At 35.3% G+C, this 19,436-nt stretch overlaps 1 protein-coding gene across 1 annotated transcript in view; it reads left to right on the top strand.

Moving 5' to 3' along the window:
* Nucleotides 1-733: 733 nt before the first annotated feature.
* IGF1 (insulin-like growth factor 1 (somatomedin C)) overlaps nt 734-19,436 on the top strand; it is a 45,274-nt gene continuing 26,571 nt past the window's right edge. Inside the window, exons 1-2 of the mRNA XM_008945582.1 lie at nt 734-1,042; nt 5,395-5,551. Coding sequence (XP_008943830.1) covers nt 980-1,042; nt 5,395-5,551 — 220 coding nt within the window. The 5' untranslated portion in view covers nt 734-979. The remainder of the gene's footprint in view (nt 1,043-5,394; nt 5,552-19,436) is intronic.

Genomic DNA, 19,436 nt, shown 5'->3' with positions numbered 1-19,436 from the left:
AAAGGGGGAAAATCACTTTATAATTACAACACCACATTTAAGACAAACGTCGTGGAAGCCCCTCAAACTGGTTACTTGTGTTAGTACATTCATAGTACTGTAAATTCTAGGAAATGGTATGACTTCTCCTGCCTGGCTGATGAAAGATCTCAAAGCTATTTTTCCTTATTTACAAGTAGTGCTCAACAATTCTGTTATTTTTAGCAAATTACAAACTGCTATTTTAGGGTTAATTGCACAAAGAGTTGGAGGTTTTAGTTGTTACTCAGCGTATAGGTGTGCCAACTTTAATAACACAAAGATGCATTAAGAACAAAGTAGATAATCAACTGCCTGTGTTTCTATAGCATATAAATAAAATACCTGTGCCTTTATGCATAAATAAAATGTGTACATATATGCAAAGGTATGCATTTATACAAACACTACCTTTAAGTGCATAGGGTTTTATTTATTTGCAATGCAGACACACATACATATAAATAAAAATACACACATAGCTATCTGAAAGTTAAACAGGATACATTTTCTTATTTTCCATGGCAGCAAAAGCTTTTTTGTCTGCTAACCTCTCAGTCATTAATTCACATTCTTTTAAAGGGAAAAAAATATGCTTCTGTGCTCTAGTTTTAAAATGCAAAGGTATGATGTTATTTGTCACCATGCCCAAAAAAGTCCTTACTCGGTAACTTTGCCAGAAGAGGGAGAGAGAGAGAAGGCAAATGCTCCCCCAGCTGTTTCCTGTCTACAGTGTCTGTGTAATGTAGATAAATGTGAGGATTTTCTCTAAATCCCTCTTCTGTTTGCTAAATCTCACTGTCACTGCTAAAATCAGAGCAGATAGAGCCTGCGCAATGGAATAAAGTCCTCAATATTGAAATGTGACATTGCTCTCAACATCTCACATCTCTCTGGATTTCTTTTTTCTCATCATTACTGCTAACAAATTCATTTCCAGACTTTGCACTTTTAAGAAGCAATGGAAAAAATCAACAGTCTTTCAACACAATTAGTTAAGTGCTGCTTTTGTGATTTCTTGAAGGTAAATCTTTATTACTATTTCAAATATGTTTTTGTTTTATTTTATGGTGTATTGTCTGCTTCTAATTTTAAGAGTATTGTGCAATTTACAATAACAATATTTTAGAACTAGAGAATTATTTATAAATTGCTGAACAAACAATTTTATGTGATCTGGAAAATGGCTGTATGTAAGAGTTGGAATTACATAGATAACTGTAAGGGTAAACTATTGCAGATACATGTCTTAAATTTCACTTCTATTCAGAGAACTTTGCAATATTTCAGTTATGTCATTATTAAATGGTCCGATTACATCATTGCCTATATTGTTAATTAATGCTTCTGAAAACAAGAACTTTTATCTGTTTTCTGCAGGTGCAGGTTTTCACAAGAAAAAAAGGTATTATTCACATGTTAAGTTTCTGCAGTTTTATTATGGACAATTATAGATGAAATGTTTGTGCTTTCATAGGGAAACTTTTAAGGGATGTTGTCACTGCAGCAATTTTATGGCAGCACTGTAACATTTACTCGGTTTTTGGTTTCATAAATTAAAAGTAAATGTGAAGTTCAGTTTGTTTTCTACATTAGAAACCAGCTGCGACTCTTGCTGACCTTGCATATTTGTGTAGCTTAAGCAATTGTACATAAAGAAAATGGAAATTCCCCTACATCTTCATCTCCAAGTTTTTCCTTGCAGGGAGGGCTGTTTCAGGGAAGTTTGCATGTGAAGTTTCATGTTATGACTCTGTAATTTCTACACACTAATAAAAATTGTCTTTAAGTAAATTTGGCTTCAGGAGGTGCACTGACCTCTGTTTCTGTCACTTGGCCCCAGTTCAACTTTCCATTGTCAGAAAATTCACATCCGTCAAGAACTTTTTTTCTCTAATATTTTGCAAAGACACTTATGCAGTTGACAGAATTCTCCTGCTTTGATTGTTTAGGGCCCAATTATTTTTTTAGAGTGTCTTACACTTACAACACACTTATCTCATTCTTTAATGTGATTCAAAACAGGAGGTCTGTAATTGCAATGGATGAAACCATTTTCTTAATGTATAAATGGGCATCCCTTACAATATACTTGAAGGATGAAGATAATTTTTTTTAAAGTATTGAGCAAAGTACTAGGAGACATAAAAGCAATGTGTTAGTTCCTCAGCTGGTGCATCCTGCCCAGCTTCCTTGGAATTAATGGGACATACTGATTTAGATTCGGATGTAGCCCAGGTTCCTTAATCAAAGTTAGCAATATTTAAACCTTGATCTGTTCTAGAGTATATGTGCTTTATTTCTATATTAATTACTAGTGAATACTGTTATTGTATACTAATTACATACTTCTACTATTGCTTGGTAATAAGGTCCTACCTCTATATAGCAAAATGTAATCAAATGTAACTTAATTTTTTTCTACAGTATACACTATCGATAAAAATGTTGCCACCTTTAAGATACTTATAATTATTGTACATGTTCTTGTCCATTAATAAAATGAACAAGCATTGACAAATTCTTATGCACAATGTGTGCCAACTGATTGTTAGATTAAGAGGAATTATTTAAAAGAATTTGGAAGGAGAAGAGATGTAGAGTGTTCATATATGACATTCCTCTGTGGTGCCACTCTTCTGGACTATTAAAAAGAGGAATGCAGCAAAAGCTGGTTATTTTACTGAAAAAAGAGGAAATTCCAGCTGTGAAAATATGGTCAGTCATTCTATACAACTAAAAGAAGTGTTTAACCAGGCTCATCCTGAACCTGTATTCGATTTCCAAATGTAATTAGATGCTTCAATAAACCCCACCCACATGCCAATGACTTTTCTTTTACACTATCAACTTTCTAGTCAAATGTGGGACACTGCAAGTACCCTGCTCGTTTGTAAAGAACCTGAAGCAATATTGGATTACAACTTTGTATTTTCTTAAGAATATTCCCCTCAGACATAAATAGGAACTTTGATTTTATCACAAATGTATTGAATCATCTCATATTATGTTTAATTAAAATGATGAAGCAAAGTTAAAGTTTTAAACTGTGTTTTGGACTTAGTCTTGATGAAGCAGCACTTAATCTAACGTATAATTGATAGAGCCCTAGAAACATGTGAGTCTTTGCCCCAAAGTTTTTACTTGTTTGAAAGTTCTTGACTGTTTTTAAATTTGGACATGAAGTTAGAAATTCTCTGTGGTTTATACTGTGCAGCCTTTTTGGCTTCCACTAAAGGAAAAACAGTAGATAATCTGTTTTGTTGTAGTTCAGTGCTGATATTTATCTGAAAATGCAATCCAGCTGAAAAGTCTTGAAAAATACAGAACTGTTAAATGTCTAAGATTTATGTTTATTTCTGGGCCAAGTGTTATACAGGAACAAATTGTTAAATACATAATGTTCTTGTATTTATAATGTCTCTCAGCCTTCTCAGGCAGTGTGCTAAACAGCTTTTTGCTTTACCTCCTCAGGACTGTGAACCATCTTAAGCAGCAGGTGCATCACATTTATCTTGGAAATTCAAAAATGTGGCAAGGGAAAAATAAAATTGATTTTGATAAGATTTGGAATCACTAAAGGAAATAATGCGTCTTGTTATTGTCATGCATTTATAATCTGATATTCCCCCATCTGCCATTGAAGTCACATCCATGAATTAAAGATTGTCGGGTTTTGCATGGCAAAATTGACTAAAGACTTTTGTGAATGGGAAAATAATTATTCTTTGTTTTTATGCTAGATCATGGGATTTAGATTTGTTTATTATTTTCACAGTGGAAGTATCAGGAAAAAAAAGAAGGATAATTCTGAATTATTTATATATTTGTCTCTTATTCGGCTTTGACTTAGTTGACATATGGGACTTACCCAGCAAGATGCTTAAGATCCCTTGCCAAGAAAATAAGAATTCTTAAAAATTATTGACTAGAGAAGGCTCAATACCCCACTGGATCAGATCCCATATGAACAGACAATAGACAATTTAATTGTTTTTTTTTCAAAAGTTCAGTGAAAAACTAAGATTAAATGGTCCCTGTAACTGTGAAAGAAACTTTAGGCAAGATTAACCATTTTACTCCAATTACTTTGCACTAGTCTGCTAATACAAAGCAGTTTTAAGCCAAGGCTAACTGTATGGTCAAGAAAGATTTGTAACTTTTTACCTGACTTGAATACTAAAGTTAACCTTGAAAGATACTGAAATTAAATGCAGATTTACACCTTTTAAAACTAACATTTTTGGCAAGCGATGTTCATAATATGCATTCAACACATTCTCCACCACAAACTTGGGTCTCCGGATACAAAATATAAATAGCTTTTCCTAGTATTTAAAAAAAAAAAAATGCTATCTTCTTGGATGCTGGGTAATATCTTCGGTTGATATAAATTGATATAAAAGAAAGTGGATAAATGGAACGGTGCAAGTTTACACTCATTGAGGATTGGCCTTTTTTCAACCTTAAGTCCAGGAAAAAGATAGTTTGTAACCAAAAGTAAATGAGAAAAGAATTGTCTCCTCTGTGCACTCTGTGCACCTCATAGCCAAACCTGACTATGAAAATATAAAAGAGGTCTGTGAAAGTATAGCTAGCTCCATCAAGTAAAAATATAAATCCTTAACACTCCCACTGTTACTCCTCTCAATTTTTTGAAAGCTTCCAAGGTTAACTTGCACTAGCAAGTTAACAGGACTGTAAGAACAATTAAATGCAGTCCCCTACCATAGAAGGTCCCACATCAACTCTTGTGTAACTTTGGCAAGCCCAACCTTGAAACTTTTATAGTTTTGTCCTCATATATCCCTTTTTAAGGTGGCTGGAGAACCATGGAGTACTAATTAGGAACTGTTTTCCTGCTGGGCCAAATTTGCTTCCATGCAGTTTACAGACATTTATTCCTGTGCCTGTGATGTTCTTCAGTTTAAAAACCTCTTTTCTGTCATATGCCACCTCCATCTTCCGCAGTGCATTGGCAGGCAACTGTCTTATTCCCTCTTAGCCTATCTGGTCTCAGATAAAACAATTCCTAGTCTTTCCCTGCCTTATTATTCTGGGCTTGCAATTGCCTGTCTAATGCACTTTTCTTTCCTGCAAAAGCAGGAGGAACCATAAATCATAGATACTACAAAGTCCTCTAACTATGTGGAAATGTGAACCAAGAATAGTCACCAGAGGAAGCAATCAGTTTACAAAATACATGGACTAGAGTATGCAGACAATTGCAAAATTATGGTGAGGCAGTTCCTGATACTGTGTTTATTGTCTAACAAATTATAGTACGTATGCATTCTCAACTCACGGGAGTGCAGGAGTCATTTTCTTTAGGACTTGTATTGGGAAATTCTGACACTGCTTTTGCTTCCTTGGCAGGTGAAGATGCACACTGTGTCCTACATTCATTTCTTCTACCTTGGCCTGTGTTTGCTTACCTTAACCAGTTCTGCTGCTGCTGGCCCAGAAACACTCTGTGGTGCTGAGCTGGTTGATGCTCTTCAGTTTGTGTGTGGAGACAGAGGCTTTTATTTCAGTAAGTCAACCCTTTCTCTCATTAAACTGCCAAACTTTTCCAGGTAATCCACTGGAGTTTGCAACTACTCTAAGCAAGTTTAGAAATTATCAAGCTGCCAAGTGTGACCAGTATCCTCTATCTTGGAGATACCCAAGTCTTCAGTGACCATGAATTCTCAGTAAAGAGTGAAGCCATGCCTGTGTTCAGACTGAGTTTCTGACAAATTCTCCTTTTCTAACATTTTAACCATGTTACTGGTTTTAACCCCTTTCTATCTGCTTCTATTCCACCTGCTGTACTGCTGCTTTTTGATGACATGTCACTGAAATTAAATGAATAAAAACTTGTACTAGACCCAGGGTATTTATGAGTATTGCACATACCTGTTACATCAGACTACTCGTGAACAGTTTAAGTACACTTTGTATCAAAAACACACTAAGCTTCAACATCTGATTTGAAAAAAAAAAAAAAAAAAGCTGGAATGCAGCAAGCAGAAAGTTACCACATCCAAGTATCCACATGCCTTGTCAGTTAAATACAGGTGAAGGAAAATTCATGCATGGTGAGGTAATAAAGATTAACACCAGTACAGACAACAGCTAAAATTAAGTCTGCAATACTGTGGATATGGTAGTACTCAACTTCTTGGAGCAAGACCTACATTTCGGAAATGAATGTCACAGCATTTTTCCCTTGCTATGTTTTAGATTGTGCAAAGCAGTAATTAGATAAGTAACTCTTCTCTTACTACTTTCTTACAAGTACTGTCAAGACCAAGAAATACAGAACTTGTAAATAAAAGAAATCTATTTCTAATTTTCACTTATTTGCTACTCAAATAACATAAAGTTAATAAAACTTTTAGCTAGGAATATATTCATTGAAAATACACAAGACTTTGTGCTTTTAAGGCCTCTGAAGTGCATGTTTACTTTTAATAATAATATGTGCTTGTCTGAAGTTCCCTCTCCTTCATGGCCTCAGTTAGCTTTCCAAACAAGAATAAAACTAAGAAAAGGAAATATGGTGTGGTTAGGCTATAAAGACAAGAAATTAAGTGAAGATGTGTTTTTTCTAAATATTTTTGTTCTCTTTGTAAGATCTAGCTTCTTTTTTTTTTTTTTTTTAATCATTTTATCCTGATAATTCTTGCCTTCTAAGCCATCACTGCTGTTTTTCTGGTCTTGCACACCCTGTTCCTATTAATTTCTATTCATGGAGTTATTGCTTTCAATGTTTTCCTCCTCGCTTGCAATAAAAGTAGAATTAGGGAAAATCCAGATTCTTGTGCCTTTAATTTACAAAAAATCCGGATTTCCTCAACATACAAGTTGCAGACACTTTCACTATGTTCTTGGCACTTATTATTGTACTTTACCTTTGAAACTGGGAGCCTTAGTTTCATATATGCAAAGTAATTCACTGAAGAATGCTTCTTTTTTATATTTAACACTTCAGCTGTCATTAATGAGCATCTACTTGAGGCTGCTGTTTAGCTTAGTATTCTGATGCTAAACACAATATTAAAAACCACTGGATCTGTCAAAAAGGAATTTTTCTACCACCTCTCTATGTATTTATTTGAACACCAAAATCTACTGCCTTTATCAGCAGCTGAGTTACACTTCAGGGGTTGAGTGTCTTACAAATACTTTCTCTTTGTGGCTGGGAGGAATGTAAAGGAAAACTTTCACCTCCCTCTCCCCTTTCTGCACCAGAAAACAATGAGACAATATACTGAACCCTTAGAAGAGGATAGCAGTTCTCTTTTACTATACATGTGTCTTAGGCATTTTCCTATTCATTCCTCTCAGCAAAATGTTTGCTGCTTGTTCAGAGATCTATCACACTTGCTTATTGCAAGAGTGGCCATTACTGCCAAGCAATCAGACTTACTGTTGTGTGTACGAATGAAAACTGTTATGTGTAGAGATTGAAAAATTACTCTCTGTTGCTCAAGGTAAGAGGACATGTAACCCTAATCATCAGCAACTACTCTCTTTTTCAATCTCAGTTATTCTACGGCTGAACAATCTGTTTCAAGTCTCTACATTCGTTAAGCTAGATCATCCTTATTTAAAACACCAGGATGGATTTGTGAAGTTGTAAAGGAAATCTTTACCTTTGCAATCTTGAGTTTTATATGCTGTCAGTAAAGATTTTCTCTCTCGTTTTCTTTGTTGTTTTCTTACGTTCTGAGTTTTCACTTGAAATAGTGTAACTTGACATCATGTAGGCCTGCCTTGTTTTGTATGGAAGACTATGGAAGGTTTTACTACTGAATTACACCTTGTTTTAGGAAAGTTTCAATTTCGTTATAAACAAACTGCAACTGCAACATTTAACAGGAATTTTATGAAGTTGATACGTGGTCCTTGGATGTTAAGTAATGTATGCCCTCTACCTGGTTAATTCTGATTCATGAGGCATCAGTTTAATTTGTTTTAGCCTTCTCCCTCTTATTTGTTAGTCTTTAATCTAACATACAGACCTATAGTAAATTAAGTTCAGTAACACTGGTAAAATAACTTGGGATGCTCATATCAAATGTACTACAGAATGCAGCATATTATTGTAAGTTAAAAATGTTGCTCCATTTCCTGGGGCTTTTTAAGAATGCCTCATCATTTGCAGAAGTAAAAAGCCACTGATCTTTTTTCTCTTATTGTAAAGAGCATGTAAATTTAAATTGTCTTTTAAGCCTTCTGTTCTCATCCTCTGGTTTCTTTATATAAAGTGTAATCAATAGTAATGTTTGCCTTTAGCTTACACAGGAAATAGCTATGAAGGTAGGTTTTTCTTCCATCATTCTGTATTTCACTAGAGACTCCAAATACAAAGAATACCTTTTGGCAGAAGTGGAACTCCTGGTTCAGATTCAAGGTCAAGGCTTCTGACTATTCCTTGGGAGTTGTGGGTGGAAATGAAGATAGAAATAGTTGAGTTACTTTCTGTTGAAACTCTGTAGTCTACAACCACAAGGCTATATCTACAGCTAAGACTAGAAAAAAAAAAAAAAAAATCACTTATATTGTCTATTCTGCCCAGCTAGATAGCTATAAAAGGAAGTTCTTTACAGCTTCTGAAGAGACACCTCAGCTGCTTACCACACATAAAGAGAAGTATTTATTTCAAAAGGAAGTCGTATGTGGTTTCTACCACTCCCTTTCTACATCAGGTAGACTGGTAAGGAACGTTTCTTAAAGATTTTTAGTGGAGAACACTGTACAAATCCCAAAACAGGGCATCTGCTTTTTCCTTGGACACATTTAATCCCAGCCAGCATTGACTACTTCCGCAAGAGCTTTTTTCACTCCCACGTTTCACCAGTGAAAAGCAGTTTGTTGCCACCATTTATCTAGCAACACATTTCTACCAAAGCTTCCGCCGCTCCAGTTCCTGTGTGCTAGCTTGTTGTCACAAACCGGTAACTCATTTCCCTAGACATTTTCAGTCATTTTATTTTCTAAAGCCCAGATTAGATGGCAATCCTTGTTTGAAACTGTGGCAATCAATATCACAAATTAACCTCCTGCCGCCCCCTTTTCTGTTAAAAAAAACCTGCTTTGGTCTTATGGTGAATCTTCTGAAGTATTACTTGCATAGAAAAGGAGCTTAATTTAGATACCTGATACAATGGAGTTCCTTTGATATTCTTCAGAGGATGAAGAATGACCTAGCACACGCTTCCACATGTAAAAGAGTGAATCTCCTAAAAGAGTCTTTTCTGGTATCCAGCCTAATGCATACTTTGTCAGCTGTTTTGTGGAGACTCTTTACAGATTTTTGCCACATTTTTTTCCACTCAGGCTATCAGAATTATGTACTGTCCTTGGGAATACCCCAAGCTGTGCACAACCTAAGACTATTGGTTTAGAATAATCAGAAAATCAGGATAAGACAGTGAACATAAATTTGGGTTATCAGAGCTGTCATCAGAACTCACTGCTTTGTAGAACTAAGGTATATATGCAGGAATTGCTGCCTTACAAGTAAGGAAATAAAGGACACAGCAATAGGCAATTACGTTGTGCTTCTTCCATTTCCCTTTAGTTAACAGGTTCTTGTTTACTTCAGAAAGTCTGCTTTTAAGGTGTTATTAAAGTTTCCAGGCCTGTCAAACCTATCAAGATAATTACAAGAGAAGGCATGACACTCAGTTCTTTACTCCATACCTGTAGGAGCTATGAGTCATTAGCTCCTCTCTGTGTCCCTGATTGAAAGGAATGTTAATGTTACAAGCCCAGCAAAGGCATGCTGAAAAGCTGCCATGGACACACACAGCCTGTGGTGTCAAGTGACAAGTCTTACAAATCATTGCAAAGAATTGATGGTCATCTTTGCTGTGTTCACCCGGCAAGATCTGAGAGTGTTTGTAAGTTCCTTGGTATAGCTACATGCCCCATTTGTGGCCAAATTCTGCATCCACAGAACATGATCAGAGGGCTGGCACACTTCCCCTACAAGGACAGACAGAGAGTTGGGATTGTTGAGCCTGGAGAAGACTCCAGGAAGATCTTATTGCATTCTTCCAGTACTTAAAGGGGGCCTACAAAAAAGCTACAGAGGGACTTTTTACAAGGACATGTAGTTATAGGACAAGGTGTGATGGCTTTAAACTGAAGGAGGCTAAATTTAGATTAGATATTAGGAAGAAATTCATTACTGTGAGCATGGTGAGACACTAGCACAGGTTGCCTAGAGAAGTTGTGGATGACCTGTCTCTGGAAGTGTTCATGGCCAGGCTGGACAGGGCTTTTAGCAACCTGGTCTATTGGGAGGTGTCCCGGCCCATTTCAGGAAGATTGGAACTAGGTGATCTTCAAGATCTCTTCCAGCCCAAACCATTGTATGATTCTATGTGCTTTAGTGAGGTCTACAGGGTCAATGCTCAGGGAGCCAGGACAGGCACAGTTATTGATATACCTCTGTAAGAAAAAAAGATAGCTCTGACTTCTCAAATGGTAAGACTATATAGTCCCATAACTGATATGTAAGTTTAGTGAGTGGTCTGTTGTCCCTGGTAATAATAATTTGGAAAGTTCTCTTAAAATAAGCCAGTTTTTGAAAATAATTTGTCCTTTTTTACCACATTCAGAAAGGCTAGGGAGTGTTCATAAAGGCTAACCTTACTTAGGTGAGGTTAATCTTCTTAAGTTACCTCTTTAATAACAGAGATGTTCCACCTTCTTTCTCCATGGAACACATAGTGAGTCTAGGAGGATTTAGCCTCTAAAACACACTAAATTTAGACTCTGCAAACAGGTCTCCTCTACAGCTAGTTCTCAGGTCACCAAGGATTTAATAATATTTCAACATTTTCATTAAGAAGGTCTGTAGTAGTAACAATGATAATTTTAATGAGATGACTGGGTAGAAAGTGTCTACTACAAAAAACAGATAAGTACAGCTTCTCTGGAAGTTCAATTTGTATGTATTCTTATTAGTTGTTAGATGTTAGACATGCTAATGGTTTTTAAGATGTTTGTCTTTATCTATGCACTAGACCAAGTTTCAAATTTGGTATCAAATAGAAGAAAGCTGTTATTTGACATTTGATTCCCTAACTGCTATGTGTGTATTTAATACATTGTTTAGTCTCATGTGGGATAAAGTCACTCAAAGAAGCACTTGGCAAGATCAGCATCAATTCTTGGCATAGTTGCCCCTCTTACTTTTCCACTGAATCTTAAATACCAAAAACAACCCTTCACTGGCTTCCATTCTCACGTATGGTTTATGCAATTGGCCAAAACTTTTGCATAGAGACCTCTTCGTTTGTTCTGGTATTAATAATGGATTTGCAATATTTGATCAACTGCAACAAGAATTGCAAAGCAAATTTTTCAGTTTAGCACAATCACATAGTCTCTTAAAACTTTTTGCACTAAGTACTTGAACATCTGGGGTAATCTATAAGGAGTGTTCATTCAAAAAATGAAGTTCATACAGACGTTACTCCAAAGATTACTCAGCTTGATAGCTCTGATGCATGTTATAAATGCTCTCACACATCTGAAAATCAAAGAGAGATTTAAAGTAATTTTCATTTCAGAGCTTTGCTAAAAGAGGATGGGTCTGAACTTGTTTATTAAACCACACACATACATCAATATTTCTTTATTATACAAGCTTAATTGTTCAAAAATATGACAACAAATGAAAGTGGTAACCAGCAGTTAAGTAATTTCTCAGTCTAGAAATCAAATACCACAAATGTATACTTATTGAAGAATTCATGCTAAATTTATCTCTGGTAATAACCACAGGAACTTCTATGTCAAAAAGAAGAAAAAGCCATTAATTTATACTTTCTTTGTGGTGCTTTTAAACAAGATCACTACAGAAGATATAACCCAAGTACTGGGCCTAACTGTTAAGTAATGACAGGCATATTTCATGTCTGTGTCAGTGAATGAGGTTCTGAGAAGAAGAATTTTAACACTTCCATAGCCTTTGGAGGGGTATACATAATACCAACCAGTGGGCCACTACAACTTATAGTAAATTTTGCATTGTCGCTGTAAGTCAAAGACAAAATTGAATCCAGTTAAATACTAGATGCCTGTTTCAACCAAAAGGCTGTACCTTAGGCACTTGTAAGACATAACTTTCAGAACAATAAAGTAGATTATTTTTCTTACTGTATCAAAGCAAGAAAGGTCAAATGCTATCTTCTTCTGACTTCTTTAAGTGTTAGAAAAATTACATGGGTGAACTTATCTTTTAATGCCTGCACTCCTCAGTAGGAAGGATAAGGCCATTAGCAGGATACACGCGGGAAAGACTTTACCATCCCATTCTAAAACCTATAGGAAAGATATGAGGTAGCTAACAACCAGAGCAATAAATAGATGGATGTATTCACTCATGGTACATGATGTAGCAAAGAAAGGAATGAGCTGAGCTAGAAACCAGGTCATCAGTCAGATTCCAATCATATAATAATTGCCAAGGAAAAGCAACATTACATACATAAGCCTTTTTCTGCCCTGGAATCCTTCCAGTAACTGGAAAACCTACATAGTGCACCCACTATGTAGGTAGACTATACTATTAACTTTAGAGGTGGGACACCTGATGTTAATTCCACAGGCAGGACACCTGATGGTGATTTCCTAATTGGTTTTCATCCCAGGTTGGCCAGACCATGAAAGAAAACCAAGAGCAAAGTCTGTCTTGCCTGGTTGTGGGCATCATCCATATATCAACCCTGATTCAGGACTTGGGTTTTAGACCCCAGCACTTAAGCTTGTCTTGTCAATTTTACCTGAGCAACTTTTAGGTTAAATTTAAGGTTGCCTCTCCAATGCCAGTTTCTGGTAAACTGGTTTGGAATTCCTTAGAAAACATCTTTGGGGTTCATAGTAAATTTAGATTCCTACAAAGTCAGACAAAAGCCTGAGATACTTGCCGTATTTTCTGACTGAATCCCATGTACAGTCAGATTTAACATGTTTTCAGTGGTTTTGCTCTTACAAAACAGAATGGAAGCCGTTTGCCTACCTCATCCTAAACCCTTTACTAGTGAAAGCTGGAATAGTTTTCTTCTATTAAAGAAACAATTTAGGGCCCGTCTCTCTTTTTATTTCTCTGAGTCTACAGCATCTTTATATATTTCCTATCTTACTTTTGAAATTCAGCTGTGATTCCATTTTTCCCATCTATGTAATGTAACTGTTCCAGAGTAAGAGAATATCTCCAGTCAGCAGACCCTTCTGCTTCCTTATGTGCCCATAAAAGTGAGGAATTATTTTCTGTAAAAACCCTTCCATCAGAAAATTATGGCTCATGGCCAAACCTTACATTATATGCATTCTATTTTTTCTTTTTTAAATACAGAAGTATTTGTTTATAGTGTTCATGTCCTTGTGTGTTGGGCAGAAATTTATACCCGGCTGAGTATGCAGAAAAAAGGGGTTGGCTCAGATCATTCTGACTCAATCCAGCTAGCTCAGTGAATAAAATTATTTTCTTTCTGAAAATAAATATTCTAACAGTACTTATTAACTATTTCTGTCTCCAAACAAGTAAGCACTTAAGTAACATCCCTAGCTCTTATAAACAGCAACTTCTAAGGAAAGTAAATACTACTGAATATTGGTTTGATTTCAGAAGAATGTTGATTAATAGCCATATCCTACCAAAGCAATAGATAAAAGCTTAAATTGCACACACAAACTCTATTTCACAACAATGCTGCATTTGGAAGAATATTTTTAAACATATGACTTACGCAAAGACAGAAAAAAGTGTAAGTGTTGTGGGAAAAATGGAAGAGAAGGTGTCATGTGGTACTATGTATAATAAATCTGATTACAACAGTAAGATTATGTTCAGACATATATTAATTATACTGAAGATTTCTTTTAACTCAGCCCCATCAAAAGGATTAGATAAGAGCTTCTACTAGTATAATGAATTTTTTACAATTTTTTTTGGTAAATTTTCACTGATTAATTTAGGTTGCATGAAAGCAAATAAGCACATCTCTTTCAGATTACCACAGCAGATTTAAACCAAATATGTTTCATACATTGAAATTTCTGTAAACAAGTAAGATGTAATAATTTGTTTCTACATCCCCTGAATTCCTGAATTACTAGTCAACAGGTCTTCCATGAAAAAAGTTAGTTTTTCCTACGTATTTCAAGTTTTATGTTTCTTTCCATTAAAGTTTCCAGCCTTTCACAGACATATTTAGTTTGGCAGGAAGAATCTGGTGACTCATAGACTGAAGAGACTTGAGAGCAAGCTACTGAAAATGTATCTAATTTCTTCTTGTGTAATTTGGGAGCAAGCTACTGATAGTATGTCTAATTTTCCTATTTTAATCAGATATATTATTGGCAAATACATGTCTTGAATAAAAGCCATATTTATTCCTGAAATATATAGCTAAGATTAAATACAAAACCATCATATATATTTAGTTTTAGAACACTTCTGTTTTTTTTCTAATTGTTTCTGGCATTTTACTCAAAATCAATGGGCATTGAATGAAAACAGAAGTCCCACTGAAATAATTTGCATAGTTGTAAATAATTTGCAGAGGTACTACTGAAATAATTTGCCTTATGACTGAAATGATTTACATATATTTTGAAATTCAGTAACATCAAAGTATTTCTTACTGATGTTTTTTGGTGCTTTGTTCTTTTTTTCTTTGTTCAAGGTGGGATAGATGTGTGGGAAGAGTAGGTGACGCTATTAATCCTCCATGATTCATATAACAAAGGAGAGAAGTATTAGAAAAGCCCTCATTTGTATTTTATGTTGTTGAGTGTACTGTTCATTTCACCTCTTTTCAGGCAAAAGACTTACATTCAGTTCTTTCTACACAAAATCTGTGACAAACATCATTTTCATTTACCCACATACTAACTGAACTGAATGTTAAAGACTAAATGGAGCTTGATCCAATATAAAGAAGGAGATTCTAGTTCAGATGCATTCCATCTACTTTTGGGCATTTAAATGAGGTATCTGAGTTAGGAGCTTACACAAGCTCATTCTACAATCAATGAGAAGACTAAGAAACTTCCAGAGCTCTCATCAAGTTCTGAATATTACATAGGACATACTTTTCCTTCTCCACTAAAAAGAGCAAGGAAACTATGGCAACTGTATCCTTAAGTTAGTTAACTCTGTTGATTCAAGACCTTCCCTTAAGAGCCCAAATCTTGGTAGGGTGGATCTACTTAAAACCACACAGTGAACTCCAGTGTGGAGGTAAGGATGCACTCATATGGACAACATTTCAGAAAAATGTAAATCCAAGCTTCTTTTTAGCTGTCATGGCATAATAGAGTTAAGGAAAGACACAGCATGTGCCTCATGCAGGTAACACCAGTTTCGGTTCCTCCTTTGGCCTTTAAGAACTCCCAGGCCTTTGACTAAGTGTGAATCCTGTTGAAGAATGCACTCAACTCTGAGACAGTAAAAGTAGAAGGGAAGAGCTTAACTATCTTTTTTTTCTTGATATAATAGGTAGAATATACTTTTATATGCCATAATACGTAACATTCCTTCATGTTTTATTCCTGCATAATGAGACAAGGTGTACTTATCCATGCACAAATAATGAAGCAATTTTTTACATTGCTGTTCGCATGGATCCAGTTCTATTCCTATGAATATACATGGCCCAGAAGTTTTTTTAAGAAATTGAGACAATAATATTATTTAAAACCTAGATTGATCTCTAAATACCAGTCAGTAAGGAATCATTTTCTCCATTAGATTGCTGTGCCATAAAGTATCACTGTGTGTGGAGAAAGGACGTAGAATGATGCTCAAGTACAGTTTTGAGATACTCATTGATACAGCAGGCATGCAGTTTCAAGATACTCAGGCAATCTAAAGATTTAAGAAATAGCTACTGCTGACCGAATGAGCTCATCTATAAAAGCAATAATGTGACTGAAGGCAGAACTCCACCTAAGCTTGTTATCCATTCAGTGATTTGAATCAACAGCACAAAGTCCCTCTACCTTCCTCACTTTAGGTCATCCCTTCATCCAAGGCAATATAAAAACAGTGTAGAACCACTTCAAAGATAACGGCATTCCATGACCTTCTCTAAAGTGATTCCCTTGCAGGGAACAGTAACATCAGTACTTAACATTTCCAAAACAGCTATGGGGGATGGCAACTGTACTATAGGTTACTCAGATCTTGACAAAGCTTTTTTCGTAACTGTATTGTTTTGAAGCTGAGTACAGCACTAATAATCAGAAAGGATTACTTATATTTGTTATTAATAAATACATATACAAGCTAGCTTATTTCAGGTTACTCTGTTAGGAGTGCATGATGTGCATCGTACCGTTCCCAGCTGGTCGGACTTAAGGGAAATGGGGTAGAAATGGGGTAGTCTTTCCACAACATTCTCACTTCACACTTATGTATTGACTTCTGTATTTAAAAGTCATGAAGGACGATCCTGTATGAGATACTCATGTGTAGTCTTCACTCCATTATTTCAGGAATTATATACAGCAGACTTCATACAACGGTTCCAATATACAATAACTGCAAAAAAATAGAGTGGTCAAGATAATAGAGTCATTCAAAAAATCATGGGAAGATATTTTATGTAGAATTTGACTTTTTTCTTTCTTTTCGCAAACATTGGAATGAAATTCTACAACTGCAGCTCTAATGGCATTAAGTCAACTACTACGATTTACGATTTTTGTTACATACTCATTTTAGCTTTTGAAAGCAGTAGGAGTTGATGCAATGAAAAACAAGCATTTCCTCTTATCACTAAGATGAAGACTAACAAAATGAGCATAACTTATAAGTACTGATATTGTCTGCTGCTCTTTTCAAATAGAAATTTATACTCTGATATGATGAAATTCAGTTCTGTGAAAAAAGAACATTTTTTTTTTAATAAATCACACTAGAACTACCATAAAGAATTAAATAACCTGCAACAGATTTTGAATGCAAACCAATTATCTTTGAATTATGAAACAGGTGAAATTATTCTTGTTGGGTTTTTTTAAGATATAATGTTTAAAAAAACCCAAACAACCTTTGTATCTATACTTTCACATGACAGAAAAAAGGGAGATATTGTCCAGGAAAAGCTGATATATAGGATAATAAAGAAGAGACAAAGATGATACCCAAGAAGGGGAAAAATCGTTATATTAATATGCCGGGCTGGCCATGTCCAGGAATTTCTCCACTTCGTAATCCACAATCAGGAGTCCATGGGTTAATAACAGATAACTCAAGGTTATCTGTTAACTTCAATAGTCTCAGTGCACTGAGGATAGTGTGAGTTAATTTGAGGAGTTCTCTATGCTCACTAAAGAAAACATTGATCATTGATTTTCCTAGGTCTTTTGGACATAGGTATTGTTGCACCACAAATATTTTCCCTTGACTGCATTCCTACTGGTTTCTAACGAGTCATCTGTTTTTCCTAAGAACTACCAGCTGGACTTCTGATATTTTTCCTTCTATATTACAAATACAGCAAACAGGTTCTTTTGAACAATCAGTAGATACAGCTTGTGACTGATTTGAAAAAGGTACTTGCACATCGAATAACTCCTCATTTTGAACATTCATTCAAACCAACCTGAAAGGTTTGTGGTCTAATTTTAAAGTTATCTACCATTCATGGTGCAAACTATTAAAAATTATCAATTCTTCATACATAAGTGTTTACTGAAGTGCCTAAACTGGTCTTGATTTTGTGGCAGGTAGACAGTTACATCTAAAAGACTGAGCAGTAACTTTTTAGAAGTCTTTTGTTGTTGTTTTTTAAATTAGTATAATGAAAAGTCAGTGAGACCTTGGAGGCCTCTAATGGCATATGAGGGCAGATTTGAAATGTTTTTAGACACTGAAGAGGTAGATGGACACTCAAGAGCTTTTCCAAAAGGAGTCATGTATCTAATTTCCACTGAAATCAATGATAGGTGGTCCTAGGCATTTTTTTTTTAAAAAACCGTGTAGGCATACACCTGTGTTTTCAGTCACCTCTGCATCTTTGGAAATATGAGTCAGGGTCCCTAGCTACTCATCTAAATTTTGCTTATGGGCCTTACTGACTACCTGTGAAAAAGCTATCACTATTAAAAGCTCCTTAAAATAAGAATTGGCATAATGACTTGGCTTCTTCTCTGACGTTAAACATACTAATACGCTTAGTATGAAATCTTATTTCTAGCATAAATATGTGAGCCATCAGATGAAAGCTAATAATTTCCCAACTGAGCTAAAAATAATGAAGGCTGAGTTTGAATAAATATTCTAAGAAGCATTCTGGAACAGACAGTGGTTAATAAGTACTGTAAATGTTACCTTTCTATTAACTTCATTTCCCAGATGCCAAAGCCTAAACATGGACCACAAGCAATAGGAGATAAAGACTGAACGTGAGAAAAATCATAATAATTGCAGGAAGTTGGTGGCAATGCCCATTTTACTCCTTTCTTTGCCTTCCAACAAGGAAACAAAATAATTAAAAATTTCTTTAACCTCTTCAGGATGTCTTATTTTGGAGTTTCATGTACTTGTGACTTAGACCTAGTCTCCAATACCGTCATACCATCTGATAGCACCTAAATTTATGGCAATATTTCTAAATACACTGTACTATAAGAAGCATGAGAATCTGCAGGGTTTATTAAAAAGTATTAGTTTGTGTAGTGGTGGATAATGCAGGAATGTATGAATTAAATACAGTTTTTAAACATGCTGCAACTCAGAAGAGCTTATGAAAGAACTACTGACTTAAGCTGTGGTCTTAAGAATCCTTTAAAATCAGGAAATGTCAGCCTTAATTTTGGTTACAAGCAATTCACTTTTACACTAGGATAGAGTCCATCACTAAATCACTACAGTCTTTAACAAAAAAAAAAAATTGTATCTGGAATTATGCAGGATGCAAATTTCTTGGGAAAAGGGAAAAATAATTCAAATTCTAGTTTCATTAAGTAATTGGTTGTCTTATGCCTTATTGACTTCCAAGATCCAAACACTGCAGACAATAAAAATAATATTTTCCTCATAAACTCCTCTAGAGTGCTCACATAGAAGTATTTTATTACAGCAGTGAGAAAAATACATGACACCCTACAATTTTTCAGGAAATCATCATCTGTTTATCTGAGCATTTTTGAGTTGTTGTTTTTTTTTTTCCCCTAGTAATTGCATATCCAACTGGAGATGGCAAGAATTTGTTTTTTTGCAAAGTAATTTCAACATTTCTGCTATTACTTACTTCGTATGTCCAAACCAGAACATAAATGTCAATGAATTTAACCTAGAGATAGAGTGAAATCATACCTTCCCTTCATACAAGGGAAACAAGGAAAATGGCAGAAGCAGATTTTAAGACATGCTGCTGCAAGTGTGCTGCTTGTTCAAAAGC

Source organism: Merops nubicus, unplaced genomic scaffold, assembly GCF_000691845.1.
Source record: "Merops nubicus isolate BGI_N331 unplaced genomic scaffold, ASM69184v1 scaffold11378, whole genome shotgun sequence".
In the NCBI taxonomy this organism is placed as follows: Eukaryota; Metazoa; Chordata; class Aves; order Coraciiformes; family Meropidae; genus Merops; species Merops nubicus.
The sequence above is the reverse complement of the archived record's forward strand: the minus strand, read 5'-3'. Positions and strand labels throughout refer to the sequence as shown.